Source organism: Oenanthe melanoleuca, chromosome 19 (genome assembly GCF_029582105.1).
Source record: "Oenanthe melanoleuca isolate GR-GAL-2019-014 chromosome 19, OMel1.0, whole genome shotgun sequence".
NCBI lineage: Eukaryota > Metazoa > Chordata > Aves > Passeriformes > Muscicapidae > Oenanthe > Oenanthe melanoleuca.
Genome location: NC_079352.1, coordinates 5,990,936 through 6,016,415, shown reverse-complemented (window position 1 = coordinate 6,016,415; position 25,480 = coordinate 5,990,936). Strand labels below are relative to the sequence as shown.

At 47.6% G+C, this 25,480-nt stretch overlaps 4 protein-coding genes across 8 annotated transcripts in view; 2 read left to right on the top strand and 2 right to left on the bottom strand.

The window, feature by feature from the left end:
- The window catches only part of SH2B2 (SH2B adaptor protein 2), a 241,493-nt gene that overhangs the window by 51,196 nt on the left and 164,817 nt on the right, over positions 1-25,480 (top strand). The window lies entirely within an intron of this gene.
- ALKBH4 (alkB homolog 4, lysine demethylase) lies at positions 5,459-8,103 on the bottom strand. Of its 3 annotated transcripts, XM_056506916.1 has the most exons (5): positions 7,498-8,103; positions 6,675-6,872; positions 5,937-6,237; positions 5,824-5,842; positions 5,459-5,734 (listed from the first exon to the last, which is right to left on the bottom strand). In XM_056506916.1, exons 1-5 carry the CDS (start codon positions 8,086-8,088, stop codon positions 5,602-5,604), a joined length of 1,242 nt encoding a protein of 413 aa, XP_056362891.1. In that variant the 5' UTR covers positions 8,089-8,103; the 3' UTR covers positions 5,459-5,601. The 3 variants fall into 3 exon arrangements, with proteins under 3 accessions (XP_056362891.1, XP_056362890.1, XP_056362889.1); XM_056506915.1 differs by having other exon boundaries at positions 5,824-6,237; XM_056506914.1 differs by having other exon boundaries at positions 5,459-6,237.
- Positions 7,496-23,415, top strand: LRWD1 (leucine rich repeats and WD repeat domain containing 1). Of its 2 annotated transcripts, XM_056506901.1 has the most exons (17): positions 7,496-7,713; positions 9,134-9,367; positions 9,477-9,619; positions 11,657-11,891; positions 13,074-13,193; positions 14,446-14,598; positions 15,275-15,415; positions 16,057-16,398; positions 17,020-17,146; positions 17,394-17,503; positions 17,946-18,153; positions 19,621-19,693; positions 19,783-19,923; positions 20,576-20,670; positions 21,248-21,409; positions 22,017-22,141; positions 23,033-23,415. In XM_056506901.1, exons 3-17 carry the CDS (start codon positions 9,540-9,542, stop codon positions 23,171-23,173), a joined length of 2,253 nt encoding a protein of 750 aa, XP_056362876.1. In that variant the 5' UTR covers positions 7,496-7,713; positions 9,134-9,367; positions 9,477-9,539; the 3' UTR covers positions 23,174-23,415. The 2 variants fall into 2 exon arrangements, with proteins under 2 accessions (XP_056362876.1, XP_056362875.1); XM_056506900.1 differs by lacking the exon at positions 9,134-9,367 and having other exon boundaries at positions 7,502-7,713.
- Positions 23,320-25,095, bottom strand: POLR2J (RNA polymerase II subunit J). The gene is made up of 4 exons (XM_056506930.1): positions 24,961-25,095; positions 24,725-24,814; positions 24,460-24,634; positions 23,320-23,847 (listed from the first exon to the last, which is right to left on the bottom strand). The coding sequence occupies exons 1-4, from the start codon at positions 25,011-25,013 to the stop codon at positions 23,812-23,814; spliced, it is 354 nt and encodes a 117-aa protein (XP_056362905.1). The 5' UTR covers positions 25,014-25,095; the 3' UTR covers positions 23,320-23,811.

Here is a 25,480-nt window from a genome sequence, read left to right as displayed (position 1 = left end):
ATTGGCTGATGTGCAGCAAAGAAAATAGTCTTTGTGTGCTAAATGACTAATCTGTACTCATGTGCATATGCAAAAAACAAGGAGTGTCCTCCAGGAAGTGGGGTGGTCATGAAATTCATATGAACTCCCCAGGACTCTGCCCTCTTTCCCTCCTCTTTTTATCATAATAAAAATTTAAAGGTTTATACAACAGAATCAGAGTTGAGTTTTCTGCCAAGTGCTACACGTGTCGGCTCCTCTACCAACAGAATTTCTGTTGAGAGGCCAGAGCCACACCAGATGGGATGAATCTCTCATCTGTGCTTTGCACTATCCTTTAACATCAGTAATAGGACCTCATGTGCTGAGGGGCTCAGAAGGCTGTCAAGGAAAGTTTTTCCTTGCACCATTTTTTTTATTGCGTCATTTTTGCAATATCTTTTTCAAAAGCTTCCCCCTGTGCATACAGTGTTGCAAAAGCAATGCAGCTTGTCTGGAAACAGCCAGATCATTCTTTTTTTTTTTTTTTTTGCAAATGTAATAAGCTTCAGCAAATTGAGAAAAGCAGCAGAAACTGTGCTTTGATTTCATAGAATAACTCTTAGGCTTGGGTGGGATTGCATTCAAGATCAGTCTCAAGGCAGGGTATCTGTGGCTGGAGCGGGACCACCTTACTCCAGGAGTGAGTCTGAGGTACAGTTTGGGATGGTATCCCAAGGGCAAATGCTCCTAAAACAGAAAAATAATGTGCTTTCCTGTCTTTGCTTGCAGCTGTTTCTTGTGTCTCTCTGGGCTCTGAGTTCTCCCTTCCATGAGAAGCTATTGGTGGGGGTATTTTTGCTCTTTGATTCTCAGTTACCTATCTGCCTTCATGCTGTAACTCCTCTCCTTTCCCAACAGCAGCACTTGCTTTTCTTGCTTCTGCCTCTCTTCCTGCAAGTTATTTACATTTTCACCGCTGTTGGGTCCAGACTTGTGTTGCAGAAATGTTACCTGTGGTACCAGCCACAGTTCATCCATAAAGTAGTAGGGATGCTGTAGTTGTCCAGCTGGGTGTTTCTGTGCTACAGCACCAGAAAATCCTCCTTGCTCCTGCTGCTGCCCCCGTGGCTGTCAGCAGGATTCCCATCAGTCAAGCCAGCCTTTCCACACTGTCAGTGCTGTCCCAGCAGGGCTGGCAGCTCTGTGTGTCACGTCTGGGTTTGTCTGCCCGTGCCTGGCCACGTCTGTCCTGTGCTGTCACCTCTCTTCATTCCTGGGGTGTCTGTCATTCTTGGAGTGTCCCAGGTTTTGTGTGGCTGCAATCCAGCAATGCCTGCATGGAGATGCTTCTCCCAAGGGTTCCACCCTCAGCTGGGAATGTGTGTTGAGGATCTCCCCTGGCTGTGTTGGCTTTCTATGCCAGCTTTGGGCTCTGGGCTGCTGCAGTCTAGGATGGCTGCTGCCCTAATTCTTGGCCCCCTTGGGCTGTGGCTCTGTGGGCCAGCTATTGCCTTGTTTTAGCTATTTCCTCAAGCACTGGAACTTAGTACAGGGACAGCCATGAACTTGCTTCAGAATCCTGAGCCTTCCTCCAGAGTTTTTTTTGGCCAGATTTTGCCCAGCAGGAAAATGCCTCTGCAGACTCCAGTGCTGCCCACCCTAAAGTAGGGAAGAAACTCTCAAGGACAGGGAAACAATTCTTTGTTTTCCTGTGCACCAGCCTTGGTTAGGAGGCAATTCCCGTCTCCCTTTCTGTCTTAGCAGGAGTAAAGAAGGGGCAGGACTGTGAGCTGGAGGGAGCAGGATCGTGTTCTCCCTTTGCCGGGTTCAGTGGCAGCTCTCACTCTCTGATCTCCCTATTTTTAACATCACCCCGGGGCTGGGCTGGCTCCCAGTTTCAGTGGAGAGGAGGCTCTTGGGAGACTTCGTGGCCATCAGAGATGGAGGGATGTTGGATTTGAGCACGTGACGGATGAAAGTGATACCGTGAGAGCCACAGGCTGAGCAAGGGCTGCTGTAAGGTGGAGGTGTTTCTGGAGAGCACCAGCGTGGGTGCAGCTGCACAGGGAACATCCTTCCACATCCACATCCTCCCACGTCCTTCCACTGGGATGTGGGGATGGGCAATCCCAGGTTGCCTCAGGCTACCTGTGCTGGCCTGGGGGGTGGAGGTGCTCCTCCTGCCTTTCGCAATGTGCTTTCTTTTCCTGCCTTCAAGCAAACAAACAAAAGGTCTTGGAGTTTCCCTGCTGTTGTAGATTCCTTATCTTTTAAATCTCATTGCATCAGCTTCTAAGACAGCTTCCTCAACACCCCCTCAAGCTGCAATCAAATTCAGCTGGGCCAGGGGGGATATTTTCTCATTAACTCACAGATTCTCTCCTCTACAGCCTTCTCAAAGCAGTTTCAGTAATTAAAATCGACTGGCTGGATTTGGGCAGTATTTCCCTGAATCCCTGTGTCCAGCTGGGAGCTTGCTTTCTGCCCAGAGGTGTGACAGCCATGAGTGCTAAGAGGAAAAAAAAGTCTGTATTTTAGCTTTGCCTATTCTTGTTTTACCTCTGCATGAACAATATTTAATGTAGATCAACAAATGTATCTCAGTTATTGTCCAGCTGTGTGAGAGAAACTGGATAAACTTGCTAGTTTTGTGCTGCTTGGTGATTTCAGACTGATTTCTTGAAAGGCAAGTCAAGTCCTCCATCATCATCTTATGGGTTAACTTGGGTCCTTTTTGAAAAAAAGCTTGGTGAGATATTATCATTCTCTTTTTTGCAATGCAGAAGGAGATAACAGTTAAATGCACTTCCTTTTAATGAGAGTCTGGGTCTTGGCACCACCTTGTTTTACAAGGAGGTTAAGTAGACAAGGAACTCCTATAACAGGAAGACCATTAAAGTTTGTCTTATGTTAATAATACCAGCTTAGTGGACAAAAATACTTTTAAGACCTCATTAAGATTGAAACATCTTCATACTTTTCTCAGATTTCTATGGTACTTGACCGTAAATTGTTAATGTTTTGTAACAATGTTACACAGGATTTTCTGACTTTTTTTCTGGTTTTCTATCTTTAGTAGAGAATGTACATAAAGTTTTAAGGCACAATACTGAGCAGATGGGTGTGCAATTGCATTTTGATCTAAGGATGATGCCCAAGAGACTGTTTAACAGGTGAAAAATGTCAAAAAACTGGCACAGCAATGCCTGTGTAGTGACTAGATTAAGTTTTTTACTTCAAAAAGACCAAGAAAAAGCCCTCACTTTTTGGCTTAGTATTTAATTATTTGCATTTTTTCACATTTAAGACATCAGCTAGGAAGAGCTGGAATCTTCTGGCAAGCAGCTTCCGGTATAGTTCAATCAAGGCAGAAAAATTCAGCCAGCAAATGCAGAGCACAAGATGAACTAAAACTGTGTAAGTTATTGTGGCAATCTGATTAATCAGAATCCATCATCTGCTTTCACTGTGGAGAGAATGGAGCAGCAGGGATGCACACAGAAAGTGTTTTAGCAGCCTGAGAGCACAATATAAATGTAAAAGGGAGTGTTGGAAATTAGGGCCAAGCATAAATGGCAACACTTGACTGCTGCAGTGTGGTGAGCAGAGAGCAGATCCATGGAGAGGGACTGCAGGGTGAGGAGGATCCAGGTGCAGTGTTTACTCCCTCTGTGACAGCCTGTGCTGGGTTTCCTCCCTGAGGGTCTGTGCCAGGCTGGTACAAAGCTGTGTCCTGCTGGGACCAAGCCCCTCTGCTCCAGCAGCAGCTCCAGGTGCTGTCCTGGGGTTATTCCACTCCCAGCACTGCTGAGCCCTGTGGACACCAGGCTGCAGAAATGTGAGGTGCTGCTGTACTCAGTGCACTCCCTGCTTTTGGGGAGTCACAGAATGTTGAGTTGGAAGGGACTTTAATGATCATCCAGTTCCTCCCCCCTGCCATGGGCAGGGACACCTTCCACTAGACCAACCTGGCCTTGCTCCAGCCTGGCCTTGGACACTCCCAAGGATCCAAGGGCAGCCACAGCTTCTCTGGGCAGCCTGTGCCAGGGCCTCCCCACTTACATAGGGAAGAATTTATTCCAAATTCCTAATCTAAATCTACCCTCTTCCAGTTGCAGCCTGTGAGGGATTTCTTGGGACAAAGCTCACTGTGAGCAGGTGTGGCCTCCTGTTGTGTGTCTGTGTTTGCAGTGGAGAGGTTCCATCAGAGGGGATTTCTGTGACTGCTGGAACTGCTGCTGGAGCTCCTTAAGGATGCTCATGAGCCCACCTGGATAGAGGTTTGGAGTTTGGGACTGCCCATGGGAGCCCTGCTAGTAGATCCCTGCTGGAATTAGCACTAAACTGAATCTGGCTTGTTGCAGCCCACAAAGGGCTCTGGTTGTATCTGTTTGCTTAAACTGATGAAAAATATCCTGATTGACCCATCTGCTTCCTGGTAACTGCACTGGCTGAAGAGCTGCCTCCCCTGCAGGAAAGCAGAGGGCAGTGCTTGTGGCAGGAGTGCTTTACTGTGCAGTGTCAAGGAAGCACTTCTGGAGCAGAACACAGCAGTGCTGAGCAGTGCTCAGGATGCTGAGATCTGTCCCCTTTCCTTACCAACCACAGCCAGCCAGCACTGCCTGCTGGTGGCAAGGTGGAGTTTTCCTGCTGCAGGTGAGACTGTGCTGAAGGCTGTCGTGGCACCACTGTGTTTATTAAAGAATCATGCTTCTTCCACAGCACAACTTCATTTTCAAGAACACAGAAGTTTGTTCAGAGCAGACAGATGGCCTCAGATCAGCTTCTGCTGCAAATGACTGCTTGAATCTTAGGTACGAGGCATGATTCAAACCTGACTGCTGGAGGTGCCAGGAAAATAAATGATAGCTGCCAGGGTTGCAGTCTGTTGCCCAGCTAATTCCCAAAATCAGACTCTTGCTACTGAGAGCTGACAGCAGGGTTCAGAGATGAGAAATGATCAGAAAATAAAACAGTCTGTGCAGGCCTTTGGTCTGATCTCTGTCCAAGCCCAAAGAGTCAGCACTGGCCCTCTGCAAATGCTGCTCTTTGGTTCTAGAAGATACAGGTCACACATGGAATTTATGATTAATCCTTATTGTTACAGCATGAATCTTCAGCAAAGGATAATTACATTAGTTAGTGTTTTGTACTGTCTGTGGAGAGATACCTGCTTACCTTCCTCCCCTGAGATCTGCTCTCTGCAGGGCCTGAGGTGGGTGAGGGCATAGTTGTACCCCCAGGGCTTGGTGCAGCATTCAAACCAGTCTGATGTCATAAAGCATGGGCCAGGAAAGCTTAAAATCTGTGCCAGGGCTTAGGCTGAAACCGTGTCAAGGGCTTTTTGATACTAATTTTTCCAACTTTCTTGGGTTCACTTAAGTGTGTAGGAGCTGGTTGTTTGCTTTTTTGTTACAGCACAGGTCATGGATCCAACCTCTTCTTTCTGACTTCGGCCTAAAAGCTCCCAGTGCCCGGGAGGTTTCAAAGCCCACCCCTTTTACTTGTTTGTTAAATTTTCATTTTATTGAGCTTGTCTCTGCACACACCTGGTTCCTTACACCCACCTCAGAAATAAACCGAACCATACAAATTCCCTACCTCATTTTACACCTCTCCCAGCAAAATGCAACCTCTTGGTCACACGGGTCTCCCTTGAAAGGAAAGAGCAGTTTGGAGCAGTTCCTTGCCCAGTTCCTCCTGTCTCCCCCCAGCGCTGAACTCTGCAGAGAGCTCCCTGAAGGTGATGCAGACGCGGCGGTGCTCGATGTGCCTGCGGTGGATACCGTGTTTCCACTTGTACCGGGCGTCCCCGTGCAGCACCACCAGCGACCTCTGGGGCAGGAGGATGGCCACACTCACCTCCTTCCCCGGAACCAGCCTGGGGGACAAAAAGCACTTGGTTCCCTCTCCTCCTGGACTTCTGCATGCTGATGTCTGCGTGAAAGACGCAGGGGGATTTAATTCCTCCTTACTGGAAATGGGAAATAATTGGATGGTGTCCTCTGAATCACAGGACATGGAGAGCACAGTTTTTGAGAGCAGGTTCAGGCTGACCAAGCGCTCCCCCCAGAGCCACCAGTCATCAAAGTGGGGGTCGATGGCAGAGCCTCTCTCTGGTCTGTAGTCCAGGTTACACTGTTCCACAGGTAAGAAACCACTGAGCACAGCACAGGCCTTCATCTGTGCCACAATCTTCCTGCTGAAACTTGGCAAGCCACTAAAGCTGCCAGCTTTCAGCCTTTGTTTCTTGAAGTTCACTTTGGGTCCATAGTCCTGTTGGAAAAGAAGAGGGAGGACAAAGCTAGTGTAAAGGAAAAATCTAGGACAAGTCTTTTTGGAGAGGCTGTTCCTGCAGAGTTCTGTTCTCATCTTTTCCAGTGACCTGGTTGCCAGGTTGCAAAAGGACTCAGTGAATCTACATTAATCTCTCTGGATTTATAAAGTAAAACCAAACCTTAACACCCACTTCTTTCCCTTGGAGATTGTGTGAACTTTAATGCTTGAACACACACCATCAAATACTATTTGTTTTAACTATCATGTATTTTCTCAAGAAGTTGATTTTAATTACAGGTAATTCTTGCCATTTATTTCAGAAAAAGCTTTCAAAGGAAAACACTTGATGAAACATCTCAGTATTTTGAGTTCTAATTGAAAACAGCTTTACTTTTCAGAGGGATCTAAGATCAGGTGTGCTTCTAAAGTCCAACCTGTTTCTTTCGGCCAGACTGTGACGGTTTCCAGTCATCTCGATCCATCAGTTCCACTATCTCACACTCTTCATCTTCACTAATGAACTCCTCCACCAGGAACACCCCTGGAAAGGGAAATGCCCAGCCAGCAAATTCTGAGTGCTCATTTCCTTTAGCAAGGCCTGTTGCTGGGCAGTAAGTGAAATTATCTTCTCCCTGTGGAAATATCAATGGAAAAGAAAAAAAGCAATAAGATATTTCTGTTATTTACCCCTACAACCTTGGTATTGCAGCATGAAAACTGTACAGTAGTCTTGCAAACAAGAGAAATTTTACAGCTGCTTTTGGGGAGCAACATCACTGTGCTGCTTGCTTGAAGCCACTTTTCTTTCCTAGTGATGTCTTTATCCTGAAAGGCAGGGAAGAACCGATGATCCTCAGGGCCACAGGTACAGAGAGATTAATGGTGTGTATTGCTGCAGAGATATGGCTTGTCATAGCAATAAATGTTGAATGAAAAGTTGATGAAAACCGCGCAGGCCACAAGGCTAAGCTGTAACAAATGAATGTGAGTCTAACACGTGAGGCTCAGGTGAGCTCCGACCCGGCTCCTGAGCCTTACCGAGGTGAACAATTCACAATACCCAGGTGGGGGGGCGGCCGCCGGGGGGGCTCTGCCTCGTCCCCGTCGTGTGATCCGGCGGCCCCGGGGTCCCGGCCCCGCTCGGGCACGGGGGTCCCGCACCGCACCGCCCCGCCCCGAGGGGCCAGGGCCGGCAGCCCCCGCCGCCCCTCGGCTCCTCCCGCCGCCCCGCCCCGCCGCCCGCCCCCTCCCCGGTACCTGCGGGGGCGGAGCGGCCGGCGCCGGCCCCTCACAGAGCAGGCAGGAGCGGATCCCCTTGCAGCCGCATCCCGGCCCTCCGCCGCCGCCCGCCGCCTGCATCCCGCCGGCTGCGCCGAGGACACGGCTCCCACCTCCCGCTCCTCCTCCTCCCCCCGCCCTTCCTTCCTTCCTCTCTCTCTCCGGCTCCTCTTCCTCCTCCCCGGCCGCTTCCAGGTGAGGGCCGAGGGGCTGGGCGCAGGCCGCGCGGCCGGGCAGCGGGGGTGGAGGGGACGTGCGGGCGGACTCGCGCTCCCAGCAGCCCCCGCGGCGCTCCCGGGCCCCGCGCCTCTGTTGGGCGCCGCGGGGGACGCTGGGAGTTGGAGGCGCGGCGCACGCCCCGCGGGGGCGCCTCAGGCCGCGGCCGGCGCTGGTCCTCGGGGTGCTCGGTGTTCGGAGGCGGCGGTGACGGGCGAGGCCTCGGGCCGGGGCCGCACCTGCCCCGCCCGGCCCGGTCCGGCCCTGCCCACGGGCGGAGCCGCGGCCTGCGCCCGCAGCCGGTGATAGCCCGCGGCCCGGAGGCCGCCGCAGCGTGTGCGGACAGCCCGGCATCCATGGCCGTGTCACCCCCGGGGCATCGCGGCCATCGCCTCCCGGGGCAGCGCCAGCCGTGCAGGGCAGCGCCAAGCGAGCGCGGTCGGGTCAGGCCCGGCTGTGGGGCTCCATCCCGCCGTGAGGCGGGAGGCCTCAGATCCCAGTGAAAGAACCCCGAGATAACCGAGTGTACCCCCTGCAGCACTGGGATGGGACATGCCATGTCTGGCCTTCCCTGCAGCTCCCGCCGTCACAGCTGTGTCTGGGGTGTCAGTGTGCCAAAGAGAGGGCGATGGCAACATCCACAGTCACTGGTGTCACATTTTTATCGTAGGCACAGGATCTGAGGGAGGTTTGGTTGGATCAGCCTGACCCTGTGTTTTGGCTTGCAGCGAGAGCTGTGTCGCATGAAGGCTCAAATCCCAAACAGCTGCTGTTTAAACTGGTTTTCAGTTCAGCTCTTTGTGCTTGTGTACAGTATTTCAGTCTATACTGCATTGTAGTGCCCGTTTGCTCATCACACAATGTTGTAGGTGCTGTGGGTGTGTGGTGCTGCTGAAACCAAAGCCAAGGACAGCTCAGTGCCCCATGTGCTCCTCACGATGTGCTGGAGTGGCATTTAGGCAGGGTTGATCTAACACAGAAAGACAGGAGCGAGCCTGGCCTTGGAGCTCTGTTCTCTTTTATTTCCCTCTCTTGGAATCTGTGTCAGGAAGAGTGGGAAGCCCTAAACCAGTCATTTCATGGAGCTCTTTTAGCCCTGTGAGCACTGTTATTCCAAATATCAGCATATCCCTCTGTGTGTGTACTGAAATATCAGTTAATCATCAACAAGACAGCATTCTCTAATACTGTTGATTTTTTTTTCCTCGATGAGTTAATGATGTCCTTGATTGGTGTGTGTTTAAATTTCTGCTGATTAATTCAGTTTCCCAAAGTTTTTGGGAGTACAGAAGACATCAGCCAAGAGTCCAGCTGGTCAAGCCAGTGAGCACAGTGTTGCTTTCTTGGTGAAAAGCATTCACAGGTGTATTGACTCTTACTGCTGCTTTTTGTTTGAAAGATTATTGGAATTGCTGGAGCAGAGCCCAGGAGAGGCACAAACAGGTACCTGTGGTGCTGTCCAGGTCCTGTGTGCCATCACTCATGGACAGCTTTCACCTGCAGCAAGTCTGTCACTCCAGCAGCCACAGGATGTATCCCTGTTGTTTTGGAGATGGATTGGATCAGCGTCCTGGGAGCCTGTGCCCAATCTAATAATAGTCTCTGCCATCTTCATTTTAACCAAGTGAAAAAGGTGACTTCCAACACAGCAGCAAAATCAGTAAATAACCTCATAATTTTTTTTCCCTCCCTTGAAGCTGTTGAAAGCATTTCCTCTTATTCCCATTTGTTTTATCACGAAGGTAACCAGAAGACATCCTACAGCTGACTGATTAGTGGTTCTAGCAGAGAGGTAGAGATTGAAAATGTCAAAAATTACTACAGAACTTCTTTTGGAAAGAGCTGTTCCAAGATCTACGAGGCTTCGAAAGATTGAGACACTGAAGTAAGTGCACACAGGCCCATGGAAAATTTCAGATTAATTCAACCTGGCATTGTATTTTTGTCTGTGTGTCTTTCCTTCCCTGAAATTTTTTTACTTTAAAAGTTGGAGTTTCAAAGCACAGAGCTGAGAGAGCCTTCCCAGTGCAGGATCAGTGAGCGGTGGTGGCACTGCATTCACTAGACAGATTATTGGCAGATGTCACCTTTTTTGCCATTTCTACTGTATATTTGCTGTCATTCTATCTGTGAAACTCCTCAAGGCTGGATCCTGATTTCCCTACCCCAAAAGCCCTTGCATCTTTGCTAGCAGTTGCTTCATGTGAATAAGAGAATCTTCCAGCATGGATTTCAGAGGGTTTTTAAAGTATTTTTGGCATTATTTCCCTTTCATTTTTCTCTCCCTCCATCATGTTCCATCTCTTCTAAATCCTGTTATCCTACTACCTCAAACATTGTAGAGGGAGAGAATAAACTTTGAATCATTTAAAAACCACTAAAAACAGTTTTGTCACTCAAGTCCTTAGCAGAGGTCATTGCAAGTATGTGTCTTTCCAAATGTTTAACACAGTGGAATTTCACTGTTCCAGAGCTGGCCAGTGCAAGTGGCTCAGCTGGCCAATTTCTGGCTGGCTCCTTTGTTGTTTTTGTTGCTGATGTCAGGGGGTTTGGGTTTCACATGTACTCTTTAAAGTTATATCTTTGATTTTGCCTTGTGCTAAAGTAATTATTTTTAGTGAGAGATTCACAGGTTTCTCTGTGGAGCATCAGCTGCAGTAATCTGGGTAACAGAGTGGTGGGGAGATGTTTGAAGCTGTGGATTTTTGGAGTGTGGCTCTCTCCATGCAGTTTCATACTGTGATGTTGAAGGGTTGTATTTCAGAATGTCTGTTAGGGCAACACCATTGAGTTTTTCCCCAAAAGGACATCACAGTCACAGCTCTGCAGCCAGCTGGATTGTTCTCAACCTTTCTTACCAGCTCTAACTGGCTGGTTACACTTCTGAGATGACAAGTGAAGGAGAAAGGATCTTGCTTTCTGGAGTTATTTGTCTCATTTATTCACACTTCATTAATATCTGGAAGTCTATTTTTTTAACTAGTCAGTGAAGACAGAGATTCTGTTTGTTAAAAGAACTCAAGTTTGTGCCCTCAAGAGATGTTGGCTGCCAGGACTGGAAGCTCCCTTTGGAGCTCACCTAAATGATTTAACCAAATATGAATGACACTGCTTTTAATATGAAGTTTTCACTTTCTTACAGAGAAAATATTTTTTTTTCCCCTCACCAATATTGTACCACTTCCTCTTTCAGGACAGAGTTCTGTTTTGATGGCAGTCTTGGGATTTTGTTAGGTGACTTTATACATTTACCATTGGAAGCTTTTGCAGCAAAACTCACTGTAAAAGAAATGGAAAAATCACCTGTTTGTTTTTATTTTTTGTCTAGTTAGTTCTTTGAAAACAGCCAAATTATCTGGGGGCATATTCTACATGTGGCCTGAACTGTGAAATAATGAATGTAGTGTGTTCTATGGACAGGGTAGACTGAGGGTCTTGAATTGCCACAGCTTATCTTGTTGAATCAACATTGCACAGGAATAAAAACCAAACCTTTCAGAGGTGTAGTATTTTTTTCTATAAAATAAGAACTTTCCTGGTGATTTACTGCTCCCAGTCAGCTCAGTTAGCCCTAGGAGATTATCTGAATTGCAGGTTAATTGTACTTTGACAGACCTGAGTCTCTGATGGTGGCTGTTAGCTCAGACACCTCAGCTGTCCCACAGTGTGCTCACAATCCAGAATGCTGCCACCAGGAAAAGCAGGTTTAGTCAGTTGTACCCATTGAGTTGTGCTGGATTGAGGTGCCACCAGGTGGGACTGTCTATGCTATGAAAACAGCATTTGTTCTTCCAGTGACCTGCAGATAGTTCATGGTTTGTTTGGAGGTTTTTTGGAGTTTTTTTTTTTGTTAGTTTTTGTGTGTGTGTTTTGGTTTGGTTTTTTGTGTAATTGTGTTTTTTTGGTTTTTTTTTGTTTTCAGCCTTTCCAAGCTACAGTTGAAGACTGGAGATTTAGACCCACGCTTGTTTTCCCGCCTGAGGCACCTGCAGAAACTTGATCTCTCTGATAATTTACTGGACAAATTTCCCAACAGCTTAACCCTCCCTGATCTGCGTGTCCTGAACTGCAGCAATAACAAACTGGAAGATGTAACTGCTCTGAAACAGTTCCCTCTGCTCGAGGAGCTGACCTACGAGAACAATGTGTACTTGACAGTGAGTTACCCCCCTCCTTACATTAAACAGAGAGGCAAACAAACAGCACTTGTGCAAAGTTCTCATATATTGTTCTTGGGCAGCAAGTGCTAGGGCATTTGAGAAAGCAGCCAGCCTTTGTGTGACATTTAACCACTGTTTCTCAATCTGCAGAAGTGACTTGCCCAGAACCACTCAGATATTAAAATCTGTGTCTTGAACTCCTCATTCTCTAGGCCAAAGTCCTGTCTTAGGTGGTTTATCAGGCACAGTACCTTTGCTCATGCTTGTGTAAAATACAGTAATGATTATGCTCTTACAGAAACATAGAATCACAGAGTGGTTTGGATTGGAAGGGACCTTAATTCTCATCTTGTTCCACCCCCTGCCATGGGCAGGGACACCTTCCATTAGACCAGGTTGGTGAGAATCTCATTCAATCTGGTCTTAAACACTCCCAGGGATGGGGCAGCCACAGCTTCTCTGGGCAACCTGTGCCAGTGCATCACCACCCTCACAGTGAAGAGTTTTTTCCTAATATCTAATGCTAGTTTTATTTCCTAATATCTGTGTTAGTTTAGTGCCCTCTGTGCTCTAAAAAAGCAGACTGGGTCCTCAGATGAGGGTTTAAACTTGGTGATTAGTCTGGTTTAGGTTTTGACTTCTCCCAAGAGGATCTGCTGACTGTACAAGACAAACATCCAAAACTGATTTTACTTGTGCTGTTACCTGTCATCAGCCACTCACCATCCCCACATGCTTATTTGCTGTTGCACACTGGCAGTATGTGTGTCTGTATGGTGAATTATCTGATTTAAAATACATCTGACCCAAGATTTCCTGCTGAAATACCTTGACTGGAGGCAGGACAGGCCTTCCCCTGTGTTAGAGTTCAGGGATATGAACAAAGCTCCCAGCCTTGCATTCAAGCCCAGCATTTACATAGCCCCCACCTTGTGCTGGATGTTAGCACTGCCTGAGGGTTGGGCAGCTCTGTCTGCAGTTTAAGATCCCAACTCATAGAGAAGGTTACTTCACATCTAAAATATGAAATTCAAGTTGAAAATCCTGAGGAGATTTTATGAAATGGCTTTTCCTTACTAAATATATAATTCTTATACAGGCTGTATTTTAATCAAGGACTAAAGGTAAAGCCAGTACCACATGTACAAATTTTATAACTGCAATGTTTTGTCTTTCTAGCTCAATGATGACTATAAAGTAATGTTTCTTTTGCAAAATCTTCGTCTGCTCAATGGCAAGGACATAACCAAACTGGCCAAGCATGTGAGGCATATCAACACCCGTAAGCTCACCAGCAAGGTAAGATGTGGGATATTTCCTTAACCTCTAAACACCTCAGAAATAATTAAATCCTGTGCTCAGTGTAGTGACAGAGCTGCAAACAAGCTCCCAGTGGTTTGCAATACCTATGGTATGATCTGAGTCCAGCCTGCAGAATGGGCCACTCAGGAAATGTCTTTCTGCTGCTTTCTCTGGTCACTGCTGGCATCTGCTCTACCTGTTCTGTGCAGCCAATTTGCCTTTGGTTTAATTGACAGGAGAAGAGCCAACCATGTCTGTCTGACCCTGTAGTTTTTCAGGTCACTCTGATCATCATTCAGGAATGGGAGAAGTATGGTGCTGCCAGAGCAGCTGCAAACACCTCCCCATCTAATTTAAATTACTCTCCAGGCCCCAGGAATGAGGAGCACAAAACCAGGCTCGGGATAATCTTGCCTTTTCCAGCATACACCAGGAATGGGGATTTGTTCTTTCTTCTTCAATTGTGAATGTTTAGAACTCTATTTTCACTTATTTGTCTACACAGTTTAGCTCCTGACAGATTGTCCCCACAAGGCATCGTTGAGATCTTGAGCAAAGTTATTGTTCAATTATGAAAAAGATTTGGTTGGTTGGTTGTTTTTGTATATTACTGCTCTTACTATTCGTATTCTAGTTAATTGATCTTCTTAATTCCTTCTGTGTAACAATGGAGGAAAAATCAGATACTGGAAAGTGGGATGAATTGTGCTGAGTGTTGTCTGTCTAAAACCTGTGAACCTCAAAGGGTCTCTGTGAGGGCTGCTCAGCCTCTTGTCCCAGACAACTGATTATGGTTAGCTGTTTAATGAGACACCAAACTCTCCAGGTGCTGTTCTTTTTGTGGTGTCTGCCCTGATGCCTTTCCCTGATATCATTTGTACCTGCCTGCCCAGTTCTTAGTCCTATATCTCAATGTAAAAATGTCTGTTGAGTCCAAATGCTGATGGATGTGTTACTGCCCTCCAGAAACTCCAATGAGAAACTGTGCTGGCAGGTGAGCATCCTGTAGGTCAGCATCTTTTGGAGTCCAGGTATCTCTCTAAATGGGTCCATGCTGATAGTGTCTGCTTAGCCACACTCACTCCAGGTTGGTACACTTCTCCTTAGCTGAAGTGGTCATGTGAACATGAATAAATAAATTAAAGTGGTGCCATCAAGTAGGGTGTAGCACTCAGGATTAGCCACTTCTTAAATACTTTCACAAGTTCTCTGAGCTTTTCTGTTGAATAAACTGAGTCTTTCTGCCTAGGTTACTGCTCACTGGGAAAAATTCTTCCGTGACCAACTCCCTGAGAAATACACAACTGAGCAGGTGAAGTCCATCAAGAAAAAGTTCCTGAAGTCAGTTCAGACCAATGTGGTGTATGGGCCCAGCTCACTCAGCGAGTTCACCCGCTGGCGGGTAGGTCACATCCCACTCTCCCTGCTCTTCTCCAGGCAGGGACCCTGCTCCTGGTTCTGCATTATGGATCAAAACACTCCATGGATTTGGGTGTTCCTGCTGACAAGTGGTATCATTTTTTCTCTTTCTTCACTGCTTTGTTAAGCAGTTACAGAAGCACCAGGACTAAACATGCATCAAGTTGAAATGGCAGTCATTAAACATTGTTTTTAATTCATAAGCAATAGTGATACTTGTACTAATTAATTAGACTGCAGTATCCTTAATACTTAATTATTTCCAAATTAGTTTAATGGCTACCTTTACTCTTGATGAAAGAGAAAAGATAATGACAGAAGTGTAGTTGCTGCCAGCAGGGAAAGACACCATTTAGTTTATAACATTTATTTGTATGTTCACACACACAATCAAGACTTCCATCTCTCCTTTTGTTGCTGTACTGTTGTTTCTACAGCTGTGTACTCTGAATGCCCATGACAAAGTGATGTTCTTGGGTCATGTAATGTCATCTGGGGACTCCTCCAACACTTGTGAAATTCACACAGAATAGTAGGAGCAGATATTAAAAACTCAGCAAAGCAGCTCTTGGTGCCATGACACATCAGAGCTTGACATGCTGTGGCTTTTTTGTCTTATTATTTTTCTTTTTTAACATATCTACATATTTGCTTCTCAGGTGAAAATGATTGCAGAAGAGTTTCTGGCATGCTCATTAGGTCTGGAGTTAAACTCTGATACTGAATCAGAGGAAAAGACAGATGACAATGAGGAAGAAAGCACTGAAAGCCCCAGGGAACCTGCGGAAGATGTGGCTCAGGTAGGTAATTTTTCCAGTTACATTAGCAATGTTCTTTCTGTTTCCTGGGAATTCAGCAGCTCTTGTCAGTTCACATTTATGACCCTTTGGTAATCACAGGGGCAGTCTCAGGCTCCAGCCTGTATCCAACAGCTCAGGCTTCTTTACAGCCAGACTGAAGCTTTCCCAGAATTGTGAAGGTTGAGTTGCTCCCTCAGAGAGCTTCCATTCTCATAGGGAACCAAAAACATTTCATGAGTACAGTCCTACTCATTCCACCTCTCCTCTAGGAAGGGATATTTTAATTAGAAACCTGTGCTGATGCCTGGCCAGGTTCTGCTGGTGTTTGCCTGCTTGGAAATGGCTGCAGACTGGACCCCTGTGGTCCATAGGCCAGATTTGTTTTTCCACATCGAATGTAAATTGCAAATGACTGAGACAGGGCAAGGGAGCTGAAAAAGAGGCTGGCTGCATGTTTTTCATTATCTTCTGCCTCTAGGAGCCCTGCAACTCTGGGCTGTCTGATTCCTGGAACCCAGTCTGTAATTGTGGGAGGGTACTTACATTTGAATAATTATTATCTTTGGCTTAAATTATCTGCACATTATGGGGAAGCTAAAAACCTTCTGCAGAACCTGACAACATGACAACATGCCTTATAGGTCACAGTAACACCCAGCAAGAGGAAAAGAAATCATTCAAAATCAAGCCCTGGAAACAAGAAGTCCAAGACCCAGGCAAACACCAAGGAGGAGACTGAGGTCAGTCCCAGAAAATCCAGTCATGTGGAGGATGACCCAGCTCCTGACAAACCGAGAGCATCAAACCAACCAGTCAAGGAGGCAACCCCTGAGCCGGAAGCTGAAGGGACACAAAAAAATGGAGAGCAGTTTCCCAAGGGCAAAAGCAGCAGAAGATCCAGCCAGATGACAGGGGAGCAGAAAAGCCAAGAGCAGGACAACGACGTGGTTACCTTGACCCCCGTGAAGAATTCCAAGCGCAAGGTACATCCATCACCCCTTGGGACTGGCTTTGGGCCTCTTGGTTTATAGTGGGAGGAGCTGCCTTCAGGTTTCTTCAGAGCTCTGCACAGCTTGGAGCTCATAGTTAGCTAAATGTATTGTGAGTTTTGGTTTGGTTTTTTTTTCATTGTTTTAAATCTCAGAGGCATCAAGGGAGAGAAGGGACCCCCCAGGAGACCCCAGTGGATCCCCTCCAGGGGATGGATGGACCAGCGCTCCAAGGTGGTGCACTGAAAGCCTGTGCTTAGAAATGGGACAGACAAGCCTTGCTCTCAGCTCAAACCAGTGGCTGCATGGGGAAAGGTGTTTCCCCCTCAGCTCAGGCCAGTGGGGGTCTAAAGGGTTTTTCACGTTTCTCTGCTGTAGGAAATGGGGTTCTCTGCTGGGGTCTGCTGGGCACATCTTTGCTAAACAGTTCCCTGCTGCTTTAGGAGTCTTGAGCATTGTGGCACCTCAGTCTCCCCTGTTCTCTGTAGCACAGAAGGGCTGAAAAATACTTGAGTTTAACTCAGATTGCTGTGTTCAGTAGAGGGTTCTGTCAAGGCAATCACAGGCAAACCATGTCAGGGAATGAATTTTCTAAATGTGGATGGTTTATTGTAGGAGGATGTCAGTGCAGAGCCACTGCATTTTCTTCAGTGTCACAGTAAAGGCAACAGCCGCGAGGATTTTAAAACGCAGCTCTGGTCCTGTGTCTTCGAGCCAGTGCTAGACTCCGGAGCCAGGAAAGGTGAGCTCTTAAAGAGGTTTGCAGGATTCCCAGAACCACCTGGCTCTGGAATCCCAGCGGACTCCATGCGCTAGACCCCTGCTCCTTCAAGCTGTAGTCTCTGTTGTCAGGAAGAGACTTGCTCACGTATTTCTCCTCTGACTTTGAAAACAGGAGACTGGGAGAGCACCAGGCAGTGAAAAGCTGCAGTCTTCTTGTGTTATCCCTGAACCTGGGAACTTCCCACCCATTTTTTTTCCTCTTTCAGATCCCATTGTGAACTCCTCCAGAACTGTGGCAACCTGTGGAGGGGAATCTGTCTGTCTGATTGATTGTGAGACAGGGACGGTGCTAAAAAAGTATAAAGTGGCTACAGAGGTGGGTTGCAAGTGGGAAGGGTAAGCATGGAATGGGAATACCACAACGTGTAATAATTACACATATGCATAATACATATTAGAAAGAAGTCTGAAAGTGTTAGTATGGACAGATGTTAAGATGAAGATAGATAATAAACATTGCTTGCTTACTCTTTTAGCCTAGTTTGGGTTTATTTTTTTAATGGTTTAGGAGGTTAGCCTGCCAGTCCTCACACAGGTATGTCTGACTGCTGAGCCTGCTTGCCAGCACAGAGGAATAAAATCTCTCTTTCTGTACTTTATATTCTTCTGAGAACTGTTTTGTGTTTTGATGCTCCATCTTAAATAGTTGTGTCATTTCACCTGAGAAGCACTCATGACAATTGTTCTTTTCTGTGAGCTAACAGCCACCACCCTCCTGGCTGTTCTGTCACCCCAGCCTTGTTTACCTTCTGTCCCAGGAATTCTTCAGTGTTGCATGGACAACTCTCACAATGGTGACCAGCGACATCCGCAAGAAAGCTCACAACATCCTGGCAGCTGCAGGCAGGAGAGGCATTGTCAAACTGATCCACGTGGCAGCCGACTTCTGCTACGGAGAGATAAAGGCTCACAAAAAGCCCATTGCTACTGTCTGCTTCAGCCCAACCCAAGAGACCCATCTCTTCAGTAAGTCTGCTTCAGAATCCCTGGTTTTAGCTCTGATGTGAAAAGTCAGGGCTTCCTTAACAAGGGGAATTGTCACCAGGGCATGCAGGGACACGCGAACAAAAGGCACGGACAGGCATTAGGGGGAGAACAATATTACTCTCCTGTGGCAACAATCTCCAGCAGGAACAGCTTGTTCCAGAGGCTGGCTCTTTAGCTGAGGTGCAGCAGCTCTTTTTTCTCCCTTGGTGGCTCTCAGGGTGGCTGTCACACACACATTAGCCACAAACAAGCCCAGTAGTGGATCTGTTCCACGGGGATGAGTAAGAAGAATGGCAGAGCAGGCAGCTGGGAGCCAGGCAGTGGCAGGGCTCTCCTCCAGCACAGCAGCTATTATGGGCTGTTTGGTTTCATTTTATCCAACAATGTGCTTAATTGATTGATTTTTTTATGTGAGTTCTATGCCTTGTCAGAAATTTCTATTCAGGTCCTGATGTCAAGGAGAGCTTTGCCACACACAGTAGCACCCACAGAGGCTGTGGCTCATGGACTGGTAATGAACCATCATGTTACAAATTGCAACTGCATTTTCAGGCTGTACAGTGATCTGGTACGGAGCCATTCAGGCCACACCTGCACCCACAGCACATTGTTTCTCTTGCCAACAATTACCCACATCCTGGAGTGGTTAGAGTGCTACATGAACCATTGAAAGTGGAATTTTTTTGAGAATAGGGAGTACTTTCCAAGAAGAATCTCAGGAGTCTCAAAAGCAGAAGCAGAAGAAAGGATAAGGAGGGTAGTGGAAGGTATAAGGAGGTTGGTAACACAGCCATATAATGGTGTGGACAGCAAGACTGATTATATTTCATAGAAAAATTTAGAGTAATTAAGGGAGATTCTTTGCATCCTTTTTGGGGTGGGGGACACCAACAAACGCTGAGTTTGAGGGCTGCCATCTGATGAGGGTCCAGGTTACTCAGAGTAATCTGTTAGAACTGTTTCTGCTTCCAGTGTATCAGCATGGTGACATGTTACTCACCCTTCATCAGTGCCTAACTTTCCCAATGGGAGCTGTTGTGGATGTGAACACAGTAAGCCATGGATATGTGGAATAAAGTGATGTCTGCCTGACAGTAGAGGTTAGAGCTCATACTTTAGATTCCACTAGAAGCCCTGACCAGAAACGAACTCAGAGGGCCACTAACTAAAGCCCATGTGAAGCCACAACTCAGTAATGGACACCAGGAAACAAACTGTTTTATCTGCCCCTCTGAGAGCACAGGATAAGAACACAAAGTAGTGACTGTGTATGTGTGACAGTGTCTGGGAAGTGCTGGAGCAGGAGCCTTGGGGACTGCTGCTGTGCTTTAATGAGCTCTCTGGAGCCATAGAGGGTGACTGTGACTCAGGCAGAGTTGCCAGCCAGCAGGAGAAGAGCCAGATGAACAGCAGTGTCACTACCTGCATCTCTTCTGTGTCCTACAGCTGCATCCTATGACAAGCGAATTGCACTCTGGGATATTGGGATTCCAGACTGTGACTACAATTTCAAAGCAAGGTAAAGGTTCAAAAACCAGACATGGCCAGTCCAAGAGCCTGTACCTGTCACATCACAGCACCACTTAACTGCTTGTTCTCTTTTTTTAGCCAGTTGCTGGTGCTGGAAACAGCCTCTATCCCCCTACGGATTGCCCTGGTCCCCACCTGCCCCGAGCAGTACCTGCTGGCAGGCTGTGAAGGTGGCTGCTTTGCCTGGAACATAAAACTGGATAAGGGACAAAAAAGCAGGTGAGAGCCACAAGCTGGGAGTGTGCATTTGCTTGCCGTAACAAGAAGGGATAGTCCTAGCAAAGGCTTGATTTCTAACTGAAGGGGTCTGAGCAAAAGCAGCATGTCTTATCAAACTTAAAACATCCTCCCTTTCCCAGAGTGGCCAGAAAAAAAAGGAGCACGATGCTCAAGGACTGTTCAGAGGTTGTATTAAAGCTGCAGACTGCTTTGCAGGAAGGCTGGCAGGAATGTAATCCAATACCCCAAAACTTAAGGGTGTGTCATCCCCAGGAAGTGTAACAGAGTGTAAATTTTTGGATCGATTTCCAGTCTCACAGTGGGGCCTCCCCTGCTCCTGGGACGTGAGGTAACCCAGGAAACTAGCACCCTGTGGGAGCTCAGGACAAAATTATGAGGAAGAAGTAAAGTCATGCCCTGCTGACAAACATGCCTGCAAAAGAGATGGAGTGAAACAGCAATCTCTTGAGCAAAGGGCTTCTGCTGTATTAATAAACCCAGGTGACCAAAAGTGTAAATTCAAGTGGGAATTCACCTGAGCTTGGCAAGAGACTCACTAATACACAAATTTCCTTCTGGGTTTTGCAGCCAAGTGCCCTTTCAGTGCTGGCTGTTCAGCACTTGGCTCATTTCACCCTTCTCCCTGCTCTAGGCCTTTTGAAGCCATATTCCAGTTTCCTGATGGGGAAAGCATGACAACAGCTCACAGGGTTGATGGTTTGGCTTTTCTCAATGATGATGTCATTGGTGAGTATAAACACAACAGCACAATCCCAAAAACAGTGGGGAGCCTCAGCATGTGCAGGGTGAAGCCACCATGACAAGCAGAGGGGCTGAAAGGGGTGTGACAGCCTCTTTAGCTTTAGTGGGCTGCACAGGATGGAGTTGCCTCCCAGAATCACTTTTCTTTCCCAAAAATGTGGCCTGGAGTGCAAACCCATGCTTGGACAGGACTGGAAATCAGATGGACACATCCATGGAGCACACTTGGCCAAACAGTGCCAATGTGAAAGGCAGGAGAGTCCCTTTCTGCTGAAGGGCTGCTGGCAAAATTATTTTTTTTCAGGGGAACTGGGAGTTTCACATCATAGGCTGGCTCTTTCTGAATAGCTTATGCTTGTCCTGCAGCTCAGGAACATTAGCATAGCACTGAAAATCTCTCTGCAACCTCCAGTTATCCTGGAATAAGGTACAGCAGATGGAAACAGTTGCTGCTGGATCAGATCCCACGGCTTGAAATCCATATTCTGGATGGACCACCTCTGTGTTGATGTACTTTGCTTCCCAGCAGCTGCCACAGCCTCTCCCTTCCTTTCTTCCCTAGCTTCCAAGAGCTCCAAACCAGGATGTATATATTTGTGGAGCTGGAGCAGGTCTTTTGATTCCAAGGGAAAAGGATGCCAACAGACAATGTCTGCAGTTATTCTGGCTGAGCTGGAGTGGTCCACAACAGACATGTCCTACCTGACACTCAGCACCTGCCCAGGTAGGAGCACCCATTTCCTGGGTAATGCTTTGCCCAGTTGTCCATGGCTCTCCTTTGATCCATGGGAGCAGCCTGGAGCTGGAGCCTGGATTTCAGAGCCCATCAGAGAGCTCTGCTCTCCCTCTGCAGCTCTGCAGTGCAGCTCCAGCACTGCGCAGCCTCAGCCCAGCACCAGCTGGCTGGAAATAACACCAGTAATAAATAATTACAGCTGCACCATCTGCCCAACAAGGGGGGACAGCCAAAGCTGGGGGGTCTTTCTTGCCCTGGTTTTCAAAGCACAGAGCTCAGGGCTCTGGAGCCACTGGGATGCTGAGTGCATCTGTGGGCAGGGATGTCACACAGCCAGGTTTGGAGACTGACAAGGAACAGCCAACCTGATCTGGTCAGCATTTCCATTAGCTTTTCTACTCTAAAGATAGCTGGTTTATGTTCAAATGAACTTTTTCTAAGCAAGGTAGATTTATATTTTTGTGCCAGTAAGGGAATTTTGCTGAAATATGGCACCCTCCACTGGGATCCTGCAGCTCTTCTGGAGCTCTGCTGTACAGCAGAACAGACTCCCAGCTCCACACTAATTTCCCATCTTTTCCTTCTGCTCTCACAGCAAAAGAGTATGTGTTCTGTGGGGATGAGAAGGGCAGTGTGTGGATGTACAACCTCTCTAACTACACCACGGCCTGGAGCTCTGCGAAGGGAAAGCGCTCGGAGCGGAGGATCTCTCCCACACAGGTAGGTCTGAGCTGCTCTGGGCCTCCTTTCCACCCCAGGACAGCTGATCCCAGTCTCCTGAGCAGGCCTGTCCCAGAAGATGCCTTGTGTTTACTCACAAACAATTAAAAGTAATTTCCAGAGCGTGGCCAAGGCCATTCGCTAGGTCAGGAACAAGGAACTGCAAAGCAAATCTGTCACCCCCTCCAGCTCTTCCTAAAACAGCCCCAAAGGTGGTGGTTAAACTGAGGAGCAGAAAACCACAGGTGTGCAGGCAGCACATGCCCCAGGGAGGGGAGGGAAGCCAGAGTGAACATTCCCTGGCAGGAAAGGGCTCACTGCTTCCCTGTGCTCACTCACCTTTTTTCTGCCCAGTATTTCCCCCTGGACACAGTTCTCTTTTTGGGCAGTCACTGTTGCTCTGCCTGTCCCTCTGAAAGGACAACCACAAACACTCCAAAGGCTCTCACTCACTGGTCTGGAGCTACATTAGACAGAGGTATGAAGTGACCCAGTGTTCCATTATTTCTTCACTGGAAGGGTTACTCAGGTACTGGAAGGGAGTCACCATCCCTGGAGGTGGCACTCAGAGCTCTGCTCTGGGTGACAAGGTGCTGCTCAGTCACAGGTTGGACTCAATGCTCTGGGAGGTCTTTTCCAACCTCAACAATTCTGTGATTCCTCAGGGTTTTTGGAAGTGCATTGCCAAGCTACCCATCAGTTCCTCTAGGACTGAGGCCAGCTGTTTTCACTTGTCCCTCCCTGCTCAAGCCCCTGTGCACTAAACCCTGGCCCTTTAGGAATATCACACAGCTCCACCAGCCCCTCAGAAAAAGGAAGAGCCTCTGCCTCAGGATCCCCAGGGCCCCATCTCCCCTCAGACATGCCACCACCCCCTCTCTGTGCCCACAGATCCTCAAGTGGCCAGAGCTCCGGGTGAACGGGGAGCAGCCTCCTGAAATCCTGGTGAACAACGTGGTAGCTGACCCTGCCTTCACCTACCTTGTTGTGCTGACCAGTGTGAACATAACAGGCATCTGGAAGAAGTCTTAGTCCCCTGTGCCACAGCTCCACCCCCGTGCTTTGACCTAGTGCAGTATTAGTGACTGTTACCCATGTGCCCATGAACGTTTTCTAGACCAGCTTTATGTGCAAGATGGAGAAAAAAAAAAAAAACAAGAGTTTGTTAAACTCATCAGTTCATTGTAAACATCCGGTTTCTTTTACTGTAAGTTTTCACAATTTGTGCATTTGTTTTATAGAAATGACACTTAATAAAACAAAATACCAGTTCAGCTAGCAGTGCCTGGACTTTTTGGCAGGAAAAGCAGAGAGTTCATCTCCAGCTGTCACTGAGCAGCTTCTCATGCTGGAATCGTACCCACAACAACCTCCCCAACAGCCCAGGACAAATATTTGCCTTAAAGCTTCAACTACAAAACTAAAAATCACTTTATTGACTTATCCACCAAATCCAACACAGCATTTATCCTCTTGGAAAAGTGCCTGTCTGCTATAATAAAAAAAAAAACAAAAAAACCCAAACTCAGAATATTGCTGCTGCTGTCAAAAATTAAAACAGAAGTGGGACAAGGGGGAAAATATTTGCCATGAATAGAGGTTTAAATATTTCATCCAATAACAGACACATCATTCTGCCTCAGAAATAAGTCTGCTCCAAAGGGGGTATTTTACTCAATTCCTTCTTGTTTGTCCTTAATAGCAACCTGTAAAGAAAAAGCAAAAATACACATATTAAGACAAGAGTTGTTACTGAGCTGGAGGTAGAGGTTTAATCATTCCTGACTCTTCTGTGAATCAAAACAACCCACAGTGAAAATCTCTACAGCAACCAGAAAACTAAAATTGAAATTTAAATCAAAACTTCTTTACAAATTGGTGCCCTGGTGCCTCTTCCCAGCACATCAGAGGTCTCAATGACAGTCTCTCTGATTTTCTCTGAGTAATATTCTAGGCAGATTTAGTCTCAGAATTTAGGGGCTAAATCAATAAATAAACTTGAGTGGAAGCGATGAGAAGTGAAAATAGGGGCCCAGAGTTTTGTCAAGAGAATTAAAAAAAAAAAAAAGAAAAGAAAAGAAAATACAACTGCACTTAGGAGCAGCCAAGCTCTGCCATGCTTTGACAGCAGCTGAACAACACAAGGAGGTTGGGCTGAATTAATTCCTAAACCTAAAACCCAGCAGCTTTAAGACACACAACCCCATCCCTTTCATTAATTACAACAATAATACAACCAATATTACAACTAATAATACAACTAATATTACAACAATACAACTATTTTTTTCAAATAGTTTTGAAAAATATCCCCTTACCCTGAACCTCTCTTCCAGGAGGGAGAGTTCACTGATCAAGTCTGTGATGGCATTGGTGAAAGCTTCCTGGGGGCTGTAATCCGGGGTGGTTTGGACACGGATGATAATTTTGTGTTCCAGAGGGTGTGGGACCTTATACCCTGCAAACAACACCTGCGGGTCTTTGAGCAGCTGCCTGAAACGGGAATAAAAAAAACAAAACAGTGAAATGAAGGGTGGAAAAGCCCCGAACCACCCCCGAAAATTCCTCCCCGCTGCAGCTTACGACTTGATGATGTTCCCCAGCGTGTGGTCCTCCTTGTTGATGGTGAACAAGCAGGCGTTGGGCACCTTGGTGTCCTTGTTGATGGTGATCCTGGGAGGGTGTGGGGTACAGGGATGTCAGCGATCCGTGCGGGGCACGGGGGGAACGGCCCGGCCTCCCTCCCCCCAGCTCCCCGCGCTTGGTTATGGTTTAGTTAGATTAGGGTTTAACGAGTCGCCCCCCGGGTACCCCCTCACTTTTTCTCGCCCTCGAAGAGCAGGAAGGACTCGAAGGCCGGAGGCGCATTCATCCCGCCGTTGCTATGGCGGCCGCCACTCCACTTCCGCTACGTCACTTCCGCCCGCTCCGTGCGTCTAGCGGCGCCACAGCGCCCCCTGGCGGGCGGGAGGACCCGCTGCGGGCACGGGCACCGGCGACACCGGGGCGGGGGGATGGCAGCGGGGACAGGGCTGCCATCGGCACGCCAGTGACACCATCAGCAGTGCCAGCACCGCACTGCAAACGCCACCGCCGTGACCAGCTGGCACCAGCAGGGGCATTGGTGACAGCACCTGTGCCCCCAGCAGCGCCATGAGCAGACACTCCAGGGATGCCACCACTGCCAACAACAGGCCACCAGCAGAACCACCAGTGATGGCGCCAGTGCTGCCATCCATAGAACCACCAGCAGCAGCAGGGCCGTCAGAAATGGCACCAGCAGGGACATCAAGCAGTGGCAATGGCAGCAGTGCCACCATCAGCAGCACCAGCAAGAGA